The sequence below is a fragment of the Nelumbo nucifera genome, chromosome 1, assembly GCF_055504915.1.
Source record: "Nelumbo nucifera cultivar China Antique chromosome 1, China Antique-T2T, whole genome shotgun sequence".
Classification (NCBI taxonomy): Eukaryota; Viridiplantae; Streptophyta; class Magnoliopsida; order Proteales; family Nelumbonaceae; genus Nelumbo; species Nelumbo nucifera.
In genome coordinates this window covers 162,282,505-162,299,134 of record NC_142649.1, presented here as the reverse complement: position 1 = coordinate 162,299,134, position 16,630 = coordinate 162,282,505, and the positions used below count along the sequence as shown (strand labels likewise).

Here is a 16,630-nt window from a genome sequence, read left to right as displayed (position 1 = left end):
CATGAACAAAAGCACGACAACCAAACACTCTCATGGGAATGGAAAATAAAGGAGACTGAGGGAACAATAACTGATGGGGGGCCTTGTAGTTCAATACTATGGAGGGCATGCAATTGATGACATATGTAGCAGCAAGTACAACATCTGCCCAAAAACGTTTTGGTACATTCATGTGTAACATCACCCCTCGTGCTATTTCAAGGTGTATGCTCTTTCTTTCTTTGCAACACCATTTTGTTGTGGTGTTCTCGCGTATGAGCTCCTATGAAGTGATCCATGGGAAGCAAAACATTTATTAATCTCACCATGGAAATATTCTTTTGCATTGTCTAATTGAAAAATCTAGACCTTAGCATGAAATTGTGTAACAAGAAATACCCACGTATAACGAGAAAAATCATCAATCAGTGTGATAAAGTACTTATACCCGCCCTCTGAAGTTATAGTAGTAGGTCCCAGACATCAGAATACACAATGTGAAAGGGAAACTTGATCTTTTATTACTTGAATGAAAAATTGTTCTACATTGCTTGCTCAACTAACATGTTTGACATTGGAAATCTGACACTAAACATGATTTAAATAAAAAAAGGAAACAAAGACTTCAATATTTCAAATGACACATGACCCAAATGATTATGCCACAAAAAAAAAATTGACTCATTCGATTGACTATGCGACTCTGAGGATGACATCAAGAAACCAGCCTTGTTGTTGAGAGTGTAGAGACCATCTACTAAGCTTCCTCTATCGTTGTCCCATACCATCTACTAACCTTCCTTTACCAATTGTCTTCCTAGAAGTTAGATCCTGAAAGACACATGAACCAGGAAAAAAGGTTACACTACAGTTTAGAGTTCGTGATACTATTAATGGAAAGTAAATTGGTGGGGAGTTTAGGTACATGCAACACATTATTCAGGTTAAGGCCATGGGGAAGGGATATTTATCCCTCCCTAACAAAAGGCTATAAAACTAGAAAAGATTTGGCTTGTCATGTCGTTAGAGGCCCCTAAGTCAATGATCTCCTAGCATGTGTTGCCATATGTCATATTTGTTGCATTATACTTCTTTTGTCCCTGCACCTTACACTGTTCTTGGTTCTTTATAGCCCACTTCAGCTTCTCTATGAGTTCCTAGCATGTGTCACGTGTATGTCTTGAACACCGGCAATGAGTACCCCACAACTTGTCCTTGTCATCAACTTTCTTGGTATCACTCTTCTTTCCCACATTATTACCACCCATTGCAACTAAAACCACTTTTTGCTCTCCCTCAGTTGTAACCATCACACTCTGTCTACTTTCCTCAGAATGAACTAGGGCATACACTTCTTGAATTGAAGGCAACTCTCTACTACCCAAAATCTGAACTTTGAGAGGTTCATACACTGGGTTTTGTCCCAACAGAAAAACAAAAGCCAACTGCTGAGAAACCAACTTCTTATAGGCTTTAGCGTAATCATCGTGTTTCCACTCTATAGCCTAATGGTAGTCCAACTCCTTCCATACCGAAGTAAAGGCTGAATAATATGCTAACAAACTAAGGTCACCCTATTTACAGGTTGAGGATTCAGCCTATAACTGATAAATCTCAGCGTAGTGCCTTTTTTCAGAGTAGGTGGTTTTGGCTTGTTCCCATATTTCACTAGCAGTCTCTGCCCACATAAAATTCCTCTTCACATCAGGTTCCATGGCTACAAGAAGCCATGACATCACCATATTGTTCTCCCGATCCCACCTATCATGTTCAGTTGTCCCACTCTTAGGTTCTTTTACTCTCCCATTTATGTAACCAGCCTTTCCCTTAGTTGTAATATAAAGTTTTACACCTTTAGCCCATTCCATATAGTTCAAGCCTTTAGAGGGGTAATTTGGCATAGGGAAAATCATATTCTCAACTCCCATACTAGCTATACCACGGGTTGATGTAACCCCAGATGAAGCAAAATCATCAATTCCCATGAAAGAAAGGTTCTACAGACCAAAAAGGAACCACTGGTGCACAAAAATTTGTCCCCACTCACAATCACAAGTAGGGCACAGAACACCAAACAATTCTGCTTTCTAAATGAAAAAACACTGCTGAAACTCCACTGACAGCAATTAGATAGTCCAAGAAATTAAGTCCTAATCACCATTGGACCACACACCACATATGCCAAGTAAACACAGCACATATCTGTGACAAAGGGAATCACACAACCCCTGTACAGTACCTGTACGAAGGTACACACCAGAAAAGCAGCCTTCACTGCATTGGCTGTCACCAACTAGGGTTTCCATGGTGTTATGACTAAGGAAGAACCCAGAAAAAGCAGCAGAGGATGAGTGTTCTAACCAGTCCGATTAGGGTTTTTGTCTTCACAATCCAAAAATCAGAAATCTGGATGAAAAAAAATGTGATTCAGAGAGAAAGAAAGATCCCCATTGCCCAGAATGATGCTCTGATACCATGTTTTCTTCTAGAAAAGAGAGGAGGAAGAGAGGAGAAGAAGGAAAACTGTTTGAGATCCAAAAATCTTGGCTGGCGGCACCCAGTCTTCTATTTATAATAACATGAGAAAACAAAAGGGAAAATTACATGTGCTGACAGCACCCTAGGACCAACAGTAAACACATAACAGCAGAGAATAACTCTAGCAACATCCTGGTTGTCAACCACAGAAGTTTGCTTAATGCATATAAATTCCATTAAGAGCAAGGTAGAGATTGAAAAATAAGTTTTTACATCTTATGTTTTCTTTGTTTCTTGAAGAAGCAATCTTAAGCTTTTTACATCTGTATAAAATGCTATTAAATATTTAAGCAAGTATATTAATTTATTGAGGATGTAATTATTCTGTCCATGTGGCAGTGATATGAATGTTTATTCCAAGATTTTCTGTTATGATGTATGACAAATTAATCATAATCCATAGGGCCACCTACTAAGGATTTATATTTATATTTGATATTTGAAAACAACCAACCTAAGTCTTCCATTTCATATGGAGTATTTAACAGAATATCTATGCTTTTGCACTTAGGCTCGAAGAGAAACTTACCAACTTAGAGTCGGAAAATCAAGTTCTCCGCCAGCAAGCTTTGTCCATGGCAGCCAATACAAAGTTTCTTTCAGGACGTTCTAAATCAATTAGCCAGGTATTCCTAACAGAACACCTATTTGACTCTATTAGAATTTTTGACTTCACATATGTTCTTAACGTCTGATGATTCGCAGAGAACTGTTGATACTAGTCACATTGCGGGGGATTCTAAGACACCTGTAGTAAGTGGAAGCTCTCATAGGATTATTATTTTGTCCATATTCTTATCAAATTTTGCTTCTGACTTTATATTTTATGTTTATCTCTGGAATATGATAGGAAATTCATAGTCCAAAAACCCCAAGGGAACATTCAGAGTTGGAGGAAAAACCACAAAAGTCACTCAATGAGAAACAGCAAGAGAACCAAGACTTGCTCATTAGGTGTATTGCGCAGCACCTAGGCTTCTCAGGGAGCAGACCAATTGCTGCATGTATCATATACAAATGCCTTCTCCAGTGGAGATCATTTGAAGTTGAGCGCACCAGTGTTTTTGACCGCATAATTCAAACAATTGGTCATGCCATTGAGGTTTGAACCATCTAGTTTCTATGCTTTTTATTCTTTTTCTTTTATCTCCAAGCATAACAACTAACTTTTTTTCTAACTTCCACTTGATCTATGCATTGAAGACCCAGGATAACAATGATGTCTTAGCTTATTGGTTATCCAACGCATCAACTTTGTTGTTGCTACTCCAGCGAACACTAAAAGCAAGTGGTGCAGCTGGCATGGCTCCACAACGACGCCGATCATCATCAGCTACCTTATTCGGAAGGATGACTCAGGTAAAAAGGAGTTTCATTTTGTTTCTAATGTTTAATATGGTTTTATGCCCATGTCTTCTAATTTACCTTCAATAACTGTACCCATAGAGTTTTCGAGGGGCTCCACAAGGTGTTAACCTTTCTTTTGTCAATGGTGGGTTGAGTGGTGGAGTAGACACCTTGCGCCAAGTTGAAGCCAAATATCCTGCTTTACTTTTTAAACAGCAACTAACAGCATATGTAGAAAAGATTTATGGAATGATTCGAGATAACCTAAAGAAGGAGATCTCTCCTTTGCTTGGGTTATGTATCCAGGTATCCATTTCTGTTAATTTGACATACTTAAACGGTATTTGTCTGCTTTTGGTTACTATAATATTGTATACCGTTTTCAGACCCTTAAGGACATAATATCTATGTATGGCTTGGGTGGTGCAGGCACCAAGAACCTCCAGAGCAAGCTTAGTTAAGGGATCATCCCGCTCACTTGCAAATGCAGCAGCTCAACAAGCTTTGATTGCTCACTGGCAAGGAATAGTGAAAAGCCTTGGAAATTTCTTGAACACATTGAAAGCCAATCATGTTAGCGGAATTTCTTACTTCTGTTTTTCTCTTTATGTGTGCATGTGTGTGTGTTTTGAATTTCCATCCATTGGACAGGATGGCATTACTATGTGACATGGTCCACTGCAACTCTGGAGTCTGTAGTGATTCCCAAATGTTCAAATTATAAGTGGTTGCCATGTTTGGCCAACTGGCTGAACCTGCAAGTTCTCTAACATTTTTGAGTGGATCCTTCAAACTCTAAATGCAACTTTATCATTTATTTTGAAAAGTAGGTTTTTACACACCATTTTCATATCTTGTTCTCAGGTGCCCCCCTTTTTAGTCCGTAAGGTTTTCACACAAATTTTTTCTTTCATCAATGTACAACTATTTAACAGGTATTTTGTTTGTATTTATTTGCTTGTGTTGTGCTTTCAAGGCTGTTTGTACTCTATATGAACATCGATTTTGATGGTATCCTCATTCTGTTTGCAGCCTGTTGTTAAGGCGAGAGTGCTGCTCATTTAGCAATGGTGAGTATGTGAAGGCAGGTTTGGCTGAACTAGAACATTGGTGCTATAAAGCAACTGATGAGGTTGGTTTATTTGATTAACATCAATGTCCCTGATTGATCATATTTTCCTACTTTCTTGATTAAAGAGAAAAAGAATTGCAGTATGCAGGTTCAGCTTGGGATGAGCTCAAGCATATCAGACAGGCCATTGGGTTCCTGGTATTCTCCTCCTGTCTATTGTTTCTTCTCTACCACAATTTTTACTATACACCTTTGGAACAAGAGAAACTATGACAAGTGATCCACCACCTTAGATAGTTGAGATCTCATGTCTGAGGAAAGATTGTGAAACATATAAAACATGGAAAAGCTAACATTTTAGAGGTCCCAAGTTTAGAATAATGCTAAAATTCTCTTAGTAGAAAACCATATTTCAGTGATTATGTAAGGTGATTGATGAGAGATAAGAGGAGATGAGAAAGAACAAGGGTATTTTGGGTAGAAACAGGAATAGGTTGCTGAATTTCCTATTCCTTCATTTGTTCATTACGATTGATGAATAGGTGGCTTGCATTGGGACTTTCTTACAAGCAATACAGGGGTTTTGAGAAAACATTGAGATTTGAGAACAGGGACCTGTTCCCTCATCCATAGGGGTATTTTTTATATTTGTTTTACCATATGTATAGTCCTTTTCAAATTGGGAAAGCATTGAGGAATCTTCTCCAACAAAATAAAATCTAGTCTGTTTGCTAGAGATATATTCTATTGAATTGTAGTGAGTTTGACAGGGATCTTCCATGGACATAATCACATAAACGCAAAACCACATTAAATCTACTGTGTTCTCTGTTTTGCATTTTATTGTGTTTTCTTGGTTTCTAGCATAACAAAGAGAAGCAGTACAATAACTATACTGCCCTACTACAGTATAGCAACATATATGATATTAAAATGAATCCCTATTTATATCACGAACATTCTTGATATATTACTTTGCCTGTTTCAGGTCATACATCAAAAACCAAAGAAAACATTAGATGAAATAAGCCATGACCTGTGCCCGGTGAGATGTATTCTCAAAATTTCCGAGACATTTCTTCCTCCCCACACATCTTTCTTGGATCTCAACCATCTTTTGTTCTCTACCTATAGGTGCTTAGCATACAACAGCTGTACAGGATTAGTACAATGTACTGGGATGACAAGTATGGAACACATAGTGTGTCTTCGGATGTAAGTTATTAATGGATGCAAGTAACGTAAACTAGGTTTTGATCATTGTCTTTTTCATACTGGGTGATGATAAGTTGTAAGTCCCTAGTAGCAATAGCTCACATAAAGCCTGACTTTGGTTGTTTTCTCCTATGGGATGTGTCATTAGGTTATATCCAACATGAGGGTGTTGATGACTGAAGATTCCAACAATGCTGTCAGCAACTCTTTCTTGTTGGATGATGATTCGAGGTAAGATATAGGACCTATAAATTCATTGTGTTTTTTGTGGGAATCTGGTGATGTGGCTAATGCTGATCCCTCTTATGTTATTCATATTGCAGCATACCATTTTCAGTTGATGACATATCAAAGTCAATGGAACAGATTGACATCTCTGACATAGAACCACCACCACTAATTCGTGAGAATTCAGGATTTGTATTTTTATTACCACGTTCTGAGTAATCACTCCCTGGTCTCTGCAGAGCGCCATATGTATGGGTTCTCTTCCAGCTTCGCCTTCTTCCGTTTATCTCATTCATTGATCAGATTGGAATCCTTTTGATGTTTGGATAACCTCATGCTGTCAGCAGATTGCTTTTCTTCTTTGGACTAAGGCTGTTTCTTTGACTTCTCCTTGCCATGTATAATTCAATGCTTCAGAGGGGAAATGTCAGTGGACTCTATCCATTGACACATCCATTTTTGCTCCATTCTATTGTAAAATTTTTCAATCTTTTGTTTGTAAGGAGTAAAAATTTTGAAATTTTTCTCTCCAATGGTACATTAATTTACTATAGATGTTAGTCCCAGGTAATGTTCATTTTGTCCATCCAATTGGATTCTCGTAGCTTCAAAAACAAATCATATTAACGTTTTCGCTTCACCTGAATTGAATACATGACTAATTCCGATTTTATGGGCCATTGGTAAAATGGTAGAATCTCGGGCCAACAAGTGTGAGAATGTGGGTACAGCAGCCAGCCGGCCACTCTGTAAAAAATAAAAAATAAAAATAAAAATGGTAACAAAAAGAATCAAAATCTGAGATTTATTTCCTCAATGTGGGTTAAGTGCAATTCGGTAAAAGTTCTGTTTTCTTGTGATTTTTTGTTCGAATTCATATATTTTACTAAAATTACATGTTTTGTTTCTTCAAACATATTGATATAATGGTATGTGCTCTAAAATTTGATGTCTTTTGCATCTTTAAGTGGATATATGGATTTTTTTTTATTTTGAGACGATGAAAAATCATAAAAATTTTTCATGATCCATTTATAACAAAGAATTATAGTGTGGATCCGTGGATAATCTGTCCTACCCATGGATCCATTAAAATTTTATTTTAAAAAATAAATTTCTTAATTTTTTTAGCAAGTTCAAACATATAAAATTATGAAATGATTATTTTAATAAAAAAAATTATGAATTCCATATTTGCATGAGTTATATCGTGGATACATGGATTTGTGGTTGTGGTTGCTCTACGCCTCTACCATTATTTCATGCATTCAAGCTGTTTTTAAAATTAAGACTGATTTTTTTAATTACTAAATAATTTCATTTAAAAAAGTAGCATATTACTATTTTAAGTGTTTAACACATCTAGTACTTTGTTGAAGGTTGGTAGCTAGTATATTAAGATCAAGTTGACCATGTGACTAATCTTTTAGTAATTTACATAAATAAAAATAAATCTAATGTAAGCTTTTATTTAAAATTCAATATTTGGATTTAAAGTTTTGAATATAGATATGATTTAGGTATCTAACACGTACAGTTGATTACCTAAAGTTATTTTTTTGGTGATTTATAAAACTAAAAAATAACTAAAATATATCTGACTTTAATAGTTGTTTAGATAGTTGAAAATTGAAATTATGAATATTCTACCATTATCATGGATGTAAATTTAATATATATTTTTTAGATTGACTACATATTTCTATGATTACCAATAATTTAATATAAAATAAATAATTAATCAATTAATATATATAGAAATTGATGATGACAAAACATAAAAAATATGATGATGATAATGATGAAAGAACCAACTGATGATGGCTCAATTGGTAATTGAGACATTCCCATTGCCACCAGGCTTGGGGAGGGGGTTATAGATGAGGGAATGGCTGAAGCCAAAGAAAAAAATGATGATAAAAGCATTATAATATATGGAGAAGTATGGACGGGTTCAATGCAGATTTCTGATTTCTACGGTAGAGTTATAAATATTCAAAATGTCAAAAAAATCCACACTCTAAATATCAATGCCCACCTGTGAATTGGCATTAATTCTAAGCTAGCACCCACCCTAACTGTAATTTGGATCTAAAAATTTTAACCCTGGGCTGAACCATCATTCTCCCTATAATATATCTTGAATTCTTAGTAGATTGGGAGTTAAAGCATTAGTTGATGCAGTAGTGTTATTGCAAGATGCCAAAATGTCGATATCTATAGATTATAAAATCATTTGTTTCATATATTTATATGCTTTATGCATCCATACATATGATACTTTCTAGTTTCTATTACCACTTTTCTCTTTGTTTAAAGTGCTTTCTGATATAGTTCAGTGTCCTCCAAGACATCAACCATACATAGAGCCCAGGGGTGGCTCTGTTGGTGCATTAGCTGGTTTGTTCCAGCAGAGGCATGGATTCAAACGGTTAAAATATAGGGTTTTTTGTAGATAAAGACAACTTTTTGTTTTTAATATAAAAAAGAAATAATGATTTTATATAATAACTAAAATAGGGTAAATTTAAAAATATATATACAAGGGCACACTGCTCGTCTTCCTCCTCTCACTCTGTATTCGTGAGAGGTTAAAGTCGTCGGCGATAACTATGCCCGCAAACGAAACAACGGAAAACGGAAACACAGAAGCAAAGCTCTACGGCCATGGCGGACGAGAAAACGGAAACCCAAAACAACTCCAGGTTGGCCATACTGGAGCTCGTCAACATCAGCGTCCCGATGTCCCTCAACGCCATCGTCTGCCTCAAGGTCACCAACGCCATCCGGCAAGGTAGCTCCAACGTCCCTCTCTCCACCTCCGAGATCTTAGCACGTGTCCTCCCAACCGGCGATCTCAACAACCTCCAGAGCATCCTTCGAATGCTCACCAGCTACGACGTCTTCTCAGAGCACATCGCTGATGGCTCCTCAAAGCTAATGCAGAAGGCTATGTCTGGGGTATTCGTGCCGTTCATGAAGGCAATAATAGAGGGCTATGATGGGTTCAAAGGGGTGGAGCGCCGAAATGTTAGAAACATTCGCATAAACAGCAGAGGAAGAAGATGAACAACAGTGCTCCTTTTTTATATTATTTCAAAAAGTTTATCCTATTTTAGTTATTATATAAAAATATTACTTTTTATTGATATTAAAGGCAATACAGAATGGACCGGTGACTCGCGACTGCAAATTCATGCCATGGTTTTAAAAAACGAACTGGTGACCGAACCGATCAAGGGTCCGGTTATCGATTCAAATGGTCGGTCCGTTCTGACAAATAAATAAAAAATTAGAGAACGATCAAAACCGTTCAAACAGTTCAAACGGTTAACCAGCCGGTTCAACGGTTTACTGACCAAAATCAACGGTTTAGAGGGAAAAAGCGGTTTTGGAGGAAAACAGAACCGATCAGGTGACTGGTTGCCGGTTTTTCCGATCCAACCATCCGGTCCGGCCCAGTTTTGAAAACAGTGATCTCCACAAAGTTAAAGCCTTGGGAGTTGGGAACTCTGTAAATGGCTAGATTTCCAACAGCCAATCCTTCTGCATTCATTGGAATTGCCATCACAACTCTGGGTTTTTGTCCGGCTTGCTTCAGGCGAAAACGATCGCCCTCATCCACGAAAGAAAAAAAAATAGTAATTGCTGAGAAAACTGCTGTGTTAGTAATTTAGTATTAATTATTTTTGTAAAATCGGTACACCAACAGTTTGATTTCGAGACCTGTTAGAAATGAATACTAATGACTTCGTTGCTAAATAACTAGGCTAAGCAGATTCCAGCAAAGCCCCTAACATCGGGGCCAGGATTGGTTGCTAGAATTCAACCTTCCCGCTGTAAATCCTAGGGGGTCTAGAGATCGAGCACTGTTCTACATTGGATAACACACATACAATCAAGGCCAACTGGAACAAAGAAGGCAGAACCACTCTTTACAAAGCGTTTCTTATCAAAGGATTACAACTTCACTCCAAAGCTGAGACCCACAAATTTCCTCGTACATTATTGTGAATAGTGACAGATGTCGAGCAATTGCTTGCAGGTGCATTGTCACATCATAGGCCCCTATCAATGTCCAGTAGAAGGCCGGAATACAGCATAACCATTGACCCCACAAGCCAGATTTGAGTACTCTGGCAGTTGAAACGAGTACCCATCACCCTCAGCATTCCTTACACTAAGCAAAGAAAGATCAGCACCACCCACTGGCCACTGACTTTGAATCACACCATCAATCTGACCATTTGTATAGACGGACAGACCAACTTGGGATACATCCCTCAGTCCATCAAAATGACCACTGGAGGAGCCATAGATCCGCCGCACCCCATCATCATGGTAACTTGTTGGACGATCTAACCTGCAACAATTGAAAGATGTTCCTATATCCGTTGATAAACCCATTTCGGAAGGAAAAGTTAATTGCCGATTCAAGAGGGGATGATGATGCCCATTAGTGGAACTCTGGAAGACTGTACTCGCCTTAGCTGCCTTTCCAATATTGTGCTCCTCGTCAAGCAGGTAGTTAATGATATCAAGGTGGGGAAACTCATCTGCCGACACCCCTTGTGCCTGACGTGCTGACATGCTGGCTGTCAAATCATCTGCAAAGTATGTCCTGGATCCACTACTGCCAGGACCATATAAGTTAAGGTTTTGAATTCCATTAAGCATAGATGGATCACGGAGTTTGTTGTTGGCATCCCTTTGTGAGCACTCTTCCAACCACTGTGGTCGATTCTGCAGTATTTCAGGTGTAACGCTGCCGAAAGTAAAGCCTGACCTGACCAAGCCCTGGTCCACCCTTGTGGAGCTTTGAGCTGAAAGCATTGGCGAGGATACAAAGGCAGGAGGAGATTGGGAGAAAACTGGTACTGAATTTACTGCTGAACTTGAAGAGTGGCGAGGAACAAAACCAGCTGGGCTTGCAGATACAGTTTTACCCATTATGGCATTTCTGTAGGACTGAGGAACATAGCTCTGGGTCGCTTGTGAGTGATCAGTGCCCAACCGTCCTGCTGCACTCACTGACCGTGATAACAACTGTGCTGTTTGAACCATGGAAACAACAGGAGCAGTTGGCCTGGGACCAGGGATCAGAGGAGCACTTGACGGCCTTGACATAGCTGATGTTTGTGCTGTGGATTTTTCCATTGGCGTCGGTGTGGGCTTCTTTGGAGATACAGGCTTTTGAGTACTTGATTTGGACATAGTAGAAACCTGGGGCTGTGATGTTAATGGCGGCACAGCCTTCTCAATTTGCCATGAGATATTTGAAGACATCTCCCTAGCTTGAACTGGTTCAGTTGGAGCAGTGCCTTCAGCAACTGGCTTTGGCAAGACATTGCAAGACTGGTTTCTGGTGGAACTGCAGGGAGAGGATGATAATTCTGTTGTGTTTTGTTTGGCAGGTCTTTCAATATCTACCTGCTCTTTTACACTGAGCTTTCGTTGCAGTGAAACAACTTCTTCTTCCTGACAAAATGAGGATCAACAACAGCCCATCAAGACTAAATGAGAACTGAGAAGTCTAGTCATAGATTTACTGAATTGCATAAAGAACCAAAAAGGTGCAAAACATGCCTATATCTCTAGAATTAAGGAATAGTTATGAACATGGATTCCATCGACCAACAATAAAATTGGAGGACAAGAACTAACATTCCATCTATATATTAGTTAAATTACAATTTGATAATTTAAACCCTTGAAGGTGATTCTGAAATTGTGGTGAATTGGCTAACAGAGGACAGTTCTATGCTCTGGAAATACAGCAATGAAAAGAGGAAGTTCAAGTGGCTCACCAAGGACATGGAAATACATTTTACATGGATAAAGAGAAGTGCAAATGCATTGGCAGATGGTCTAGCTAGACAAGGGGTAAACAGATACTATGTTTTGGGCTGTTTTGTAATTGTAATTGTAATTGCTTCATGGTCAGGATGTACCTTGGGGTTGGGAATTAAGATTCTTTAGCTCCCTCCTTTGTATTGTAATTCAGATTATCTCAATCTTTTTTAAAAAAAAATTCCATTGTTACTGATCAAAAAAATAATAATTTAAACCCTTGATGCACAAGGAGGGTATGCATTAAGGAAATAAAAAACTTAGGCATGGGTAGTAGTAGTAGAGGGAGACGTAGTTTCTAGAGCATGAAACGGGTTAGATCTGGCAAAATCCAGATCCATACCTGATGGGGGGAATGGAATCTTGTGAGGCTTGCAAGCCAGTCGAATAGATCCATATACATATGTCATTTTAGATAGATTTATACATATATTGCAGGTCTAATGCCTTTTTCACCAAAAACAAAACAGAGGACAATTACAATATTTACTGTCCTAGGTATTGTTTACTTCGTTAGACCAGTAGCCACAAAAACAGTAAGTCTTTTGCTATTCCTGAAATAAAAAGCGAAGGGAAAAGATAATACTTTGACCTTCTGAACTAAATGCTGCTCAAGCCACTGTATCCGATCCTTCAATGAGAGAACAACAGTCTCAGGTTCAGTTTCAGCTTCCCTGCTACTTTCAGAGGCATCATTTAGAGGCCCTGCATCTGATGTTTGGTCAGATGGTTGGTTATCCATATCATGGCTCCAATTAACCCGGTCACATGTCTCCTTGCCACGCTCGTTCTTCAACCTACAGATTAGAATTAAAAAAAAAAAAAATGAAAAATCAAATAGGTTCCTTCTAATATGAGTGTGAGTTGCACAAGGATCAATTTCTAACCTGTTGGGAGATGTATGGTTCTTATACTTTGGCAAGGAACTTCCTTTGTAGGGCCCATTCATCACTATTGATGGGATGGAGTCTGTAGAACATGTTGAAGAGCTATCATCCATTACAGATTGGCTCTTCCTCTCAGATCGCCCATTTTGTACAGGAAGGCTATTCATTCCACTGCTACTGGCTTCTGTAGTAGGATGTACCTCTGATGTGTCAGTATCCCAATTGACATGACTAGAATCCCTCTCTTCCAAATCTGGTTGAAGTGTCTCAGCAACGTCATCACCTATATCAGAAACTTCAGAAACTTCCTGTAGCGAATCAGCCTTATCAAGCACAGAAAAAGGCTGCTTCTGAGAAAAGTCCTCAACAGTTCTTTTAGTAGTGCTATCTCTTTGGTGCTTGTCTTGTACTGCCACAATAGACTTTTCATCTTTTCCTCTATCTCTTCCTTTGCGACTGCTTCGTTTTTGTTTAGACTGTGGAAGAACAAAAGGAAAACTTAGACTGTAAAGAAATTTCAACAAGGCATTAAGTTAAACTATAATGAGAGGCTACAGTGTCTTCTTATGCATGTTGTGCATATATCAATCTTTTTTTTATGTTGTGCATGCTTTTGCAGGAAATGCTTGCTTTTGTCAACCCCCCACCCCCACCCCCAGCCTTTTCTCCTCATTTGGGCTTCAACTGTATATTTCCTCTCTCTGTTGAGGTGACTGGGGGAGCATTCAACACAAAACACAACAACATAATAGAAAGGAGAAACAGAAAACATGAAAGGGCATTTGGATATGAAACAAATAACCATAAATAATAGACGACAAATAAACAAAATTATCAGCAGGACCAGATGTAAATAATTGAAAAATAAATACAAGCACACAATATCAAGTATGCATAGATAGCATATTGAAAAAACCAAATTTCTGACACTACACTCAAAGATGGGAATATGCTATAACAAAAAAACTGTAATTGTTTAAGGGCATCACTTAAGGGATTAGGCTTCTACTCCACAACTGAAAAGGTGGATATCTAAGGGAATTACAACTTTAAATAAATAAATAAATATATCATCATCATCATAGCCTTATATCCCAACTATAAGGATCAGTTACATGAGTCCTGTTTTGCCATTCCATTTTGTTCAGTGTCACACACATTGTTAAATTATGGGTGTTTAAATCATTTCTTATTACTTCCACCGAAATCCTTTTCAGTCTGCCCCTAGCTCTTCTAGCCCCATCTCAATCAGTTTTCTCTCATTTTATCACCTATTGGAGCTACTCCTAAGTTCCTTCATATGACTTCATTCCTAACCTTGTCCTTTCTAGTTTTACTATTCATCCATTTAAGCATTCACACTTCTGCTACACTCATTTTTTGGACATACTGTTTCTTAACCGCACAACACTGCACCATACAACATGGCTAGACTTGTATAACTGTTTTTATAGAATTTTCTTTTTAGCCTAGGTGGTATTCTCCTATAACATAAGACTCTGATGCCCCTTTAATTTTGTCCATCCTGCTCCAATTCTATGGGCAACATCCTCCTTGATCTCTCCTCTGTTATTAATTATTGAACCAACACAACAGAAGATTCACATTGTGTTATCTATTGATCTCCCAAAGTGAACCCTAGTTTACACTCCTATTATTGTCAAATTTACATTGCATATATTCTGCTAATACTACCTATGTTAAAATCTCTTGTTTTTTATACAATTGTCCACAAACCTTATTTTGCATTTAATCCTTTGTTAGTTCCATCAATTAATACTATCTCATCACAAACATCAGGCACCATCAAACCTCCTCCTGAATATGGTTAGTCAATTCATCCATGACTGGAGCAAATAAATAAGAACTAAGAGTTGAACCATGGTGAAGATCCATTGCAACTATAAATTCTTATCTTTTCCACAGGTATTCCAATAGTGGTTTTTGCACCATCATACATATCCTTAATTAGGCCAACATACCTATTCGGGACTCCTTTCTTTTCCAAAACACACTATATTACCTCTGTAGGAACTCTATCATATGCTTTCTCTAGATTAATGAAAAACCATATGAAAATTTCTCTTCTTCTCTATAAACTTTTCTATCAATTGTCTTGCAACGTCTCTAGTACCATGTATGTAGGTGTATACAAGTATGCTACTATATATGTGAATCCCATCATTACAAAAAACACAACGGCATGTAGAAGGATTTGAAAGAGAAGGTGTGGATGGCACATCCCTAAAACCCTGAGTATGGATATCCATGAATAGACTGTGCCCTCTAGATTTTTTCCTAACTCATTCAATATCTTCGCCTTAAAAACTACAGCTTTGTAATTAGGTGGTGAATCAAGCCATAATACCAACATTTTTTACCTTAAGGTCCATACAAAGCATCCCCTCCAGGATACAGTATTTTATTAAAAGCAAGAAAGGTAAAAACAGCACAAGGACCTATGCATGGACATGCATACAAACCTTCTAATAATCCACATATTTACTAACTGATGCATGCCCCAATCATTTACCAACCTCGGCACAGTAGGAATTAAGAAACCACAGGTTATCCCAGCTCATATATATGACATAACGAATTATGCCCCTATGTAAAGCCAGAGTCAGGCAGATTATCTGTCAACCCAAAAGATTTTAATAAGAATTTCAAGGTACTTAATGGTTCCAAAAACCCATGACTGAACAAACATGAACTACTTGAAAGACAGTCATAGTTCTATTAGACCTAGACATTTAGTTCAAGCACTCAGATTAACCCTTGTCTGGTAACAGAGAAGACAAAAATAGACTAGAAGACCTAACTATGGGGCCGTTTGGCAAGTCTTTTTGGGAAGATCTTCTGGTAGCTCTGACAGTCAAAAGACGCATTGAACTTTTGCATGAAGATCTGAGCAGCCCGAAACTAGTTTGGCTACCATGCGTCTTTCCGTGTTTTTTCACGCGAGAATAAAGTGAGAAAGACGCGAAAAGCTCCATTTGGAGCTTCCCAAAATGGGCTTCTCATGCCTTTTCGGCGCATCGACTTTTGGCGGCTAGATCTGTTATGAACCAAAAGGAAAAAGACTGCAGCACAGTCTTCCCAGCTTGTAAACAGCCGAAAGACTGCACGAAAGGCACGCCAAACAGGGCCTATGTATCTTTTATGATCAAAAACTACATAAAAAATTATCAAACCTGTTTTTTCTTTGATCTTTTTTCCTTTTCAGATGCTCCTCGTTTAGCTCTTTGCTCACTTTCAGCCAGCCCTGCTGCCTCTTCTTCACGTATGAGTTCCTCTTGCCTCTTCAAAGCAACAGCCTCCTGGTATGCAACTTCAATTATATTACTGTAATTGGAAACATCAAACTTGGTTAAAGTAAGAAATATACAGGGAAAATAAGGTACAAATATATTAAATTATGATCAGTCTGTCCCTCCCCAGATCCAGCATTGACAGCACCCTCATGCACTGGGCTGCCATTTTATCATAAATCAAATATAAGACTGAAATAATA

At 38.0% G+C, this 16,630-nt stretch overlaps 2 protein-coding genes and 1 pseudogene across 3 annotated transcripts in view; 2 read left to right on the top strand and 1 right to left on the bottom strand.

The window, feature by feature from the left end:
• The window catches only part of LOC104610077 (myosin-9-like), a 49,773-nt gene extending 42,820 nt beyond the window's left edge, over positions 1 to 6,953 (top strand). The window contains exons 26-38 of the mRNA XM_010276556.3: positions 3,029 to 3,143; positions 3,223 to 3,270; positions 3,368 to 3,619; positions 3,721 to 3,876; positions 3,964 to 4,170; positions 4,294 to 4,437; positions 4,729 to 4,799; positions 4,897 to 4,996; positions 5,078 to 5,134; positions 5,925 to 5,981; positions 6,071 to 6,151; positions 6,300 to 6,382; positions 6,475 to 6,953. Of these exons, the coding sequence (XP_010274858.1) occupies positions 3,029 to 3,143; positions 3,223 to 3,270; positions 3,368 to 3,619; positions 3,721 to 3,876; positions 3,964 to 4,170; positions 4,294 to 4,437; positions 4,729 to 4,799; positions 4,897 to 4,996; positions 5,078 to 5,134; positions 5,925 to 5,981; positions 6,071 to 6,151; positions 6,300 to 6,382; positions 6,475 to 6,598 (1,495 nt within the window). The 3' untranslated portion in view covers positions 6,599 to 6,953. The remainder of the gene's footprint in view (positions 1 to 3,028; positions 3,144 to 3,222; positions 3,271 to 3,367; positions 3,620 to 3,720; positions 3,877 to 3,963; positions 4,171 to 4,293; positions 4,438 to 4,728; positions 4,800 to 4,896; positions 4,997 to 5,077; positions 5,135 to 5,924; positions 5,982 to 6,070; positions 6,152 to 6,299; positions 6,383 to 6,474) is intronic.
• Positions 6,954 to 9,046: 2,093 nt separating this feature from the next.
• On the top strand, positions 9,047 to 9,448 carry LOC148804079 (nicotinate N-methyltransferase 1 pseudogene; annotated as a pseudogene).
• An 840-nt stretch (positions 9,449 to 10,288) lies between these two features.
• The window catches only part of LOC104610076 (TNF receptor-associated factor homolog 1a-like), a 31,586-nt gene continuing 25,244 nt past the window's right edge, over positions 10,289 to 16,630 (bottom strand). Inside the window, exons 10-13 of one of the 2 annotated variants that reach the window (XM_010276554.2) lie at positions 16,311 to 16,461; positions 13,117 to 13,592; positions 12,816 to 13,026; positions 10,289 to 11,857 (exon numbers count right to left, since the gene is read on the bottom strand). In XM_010276554.2, the coding sequence (XP_010274856.1) occupies positions 10,451 to 11,857; positions 12,816 to 13,026; positions 13,117 to 13,592; positions 16,311 to 16,461 (2,245 nt within the window). In that variant the 3' untranslated portion in view covers positions 10,289 to 10,450. The remainder of the gene's footprint in view (positions 11,858 to 12,815; positions 13,027 to 13,116; positions 13,593 to 16,310; positions 16,462 to 16,630) is intronic. The other variant, XM_010276555.2, reaches the window with a different exon arrangement.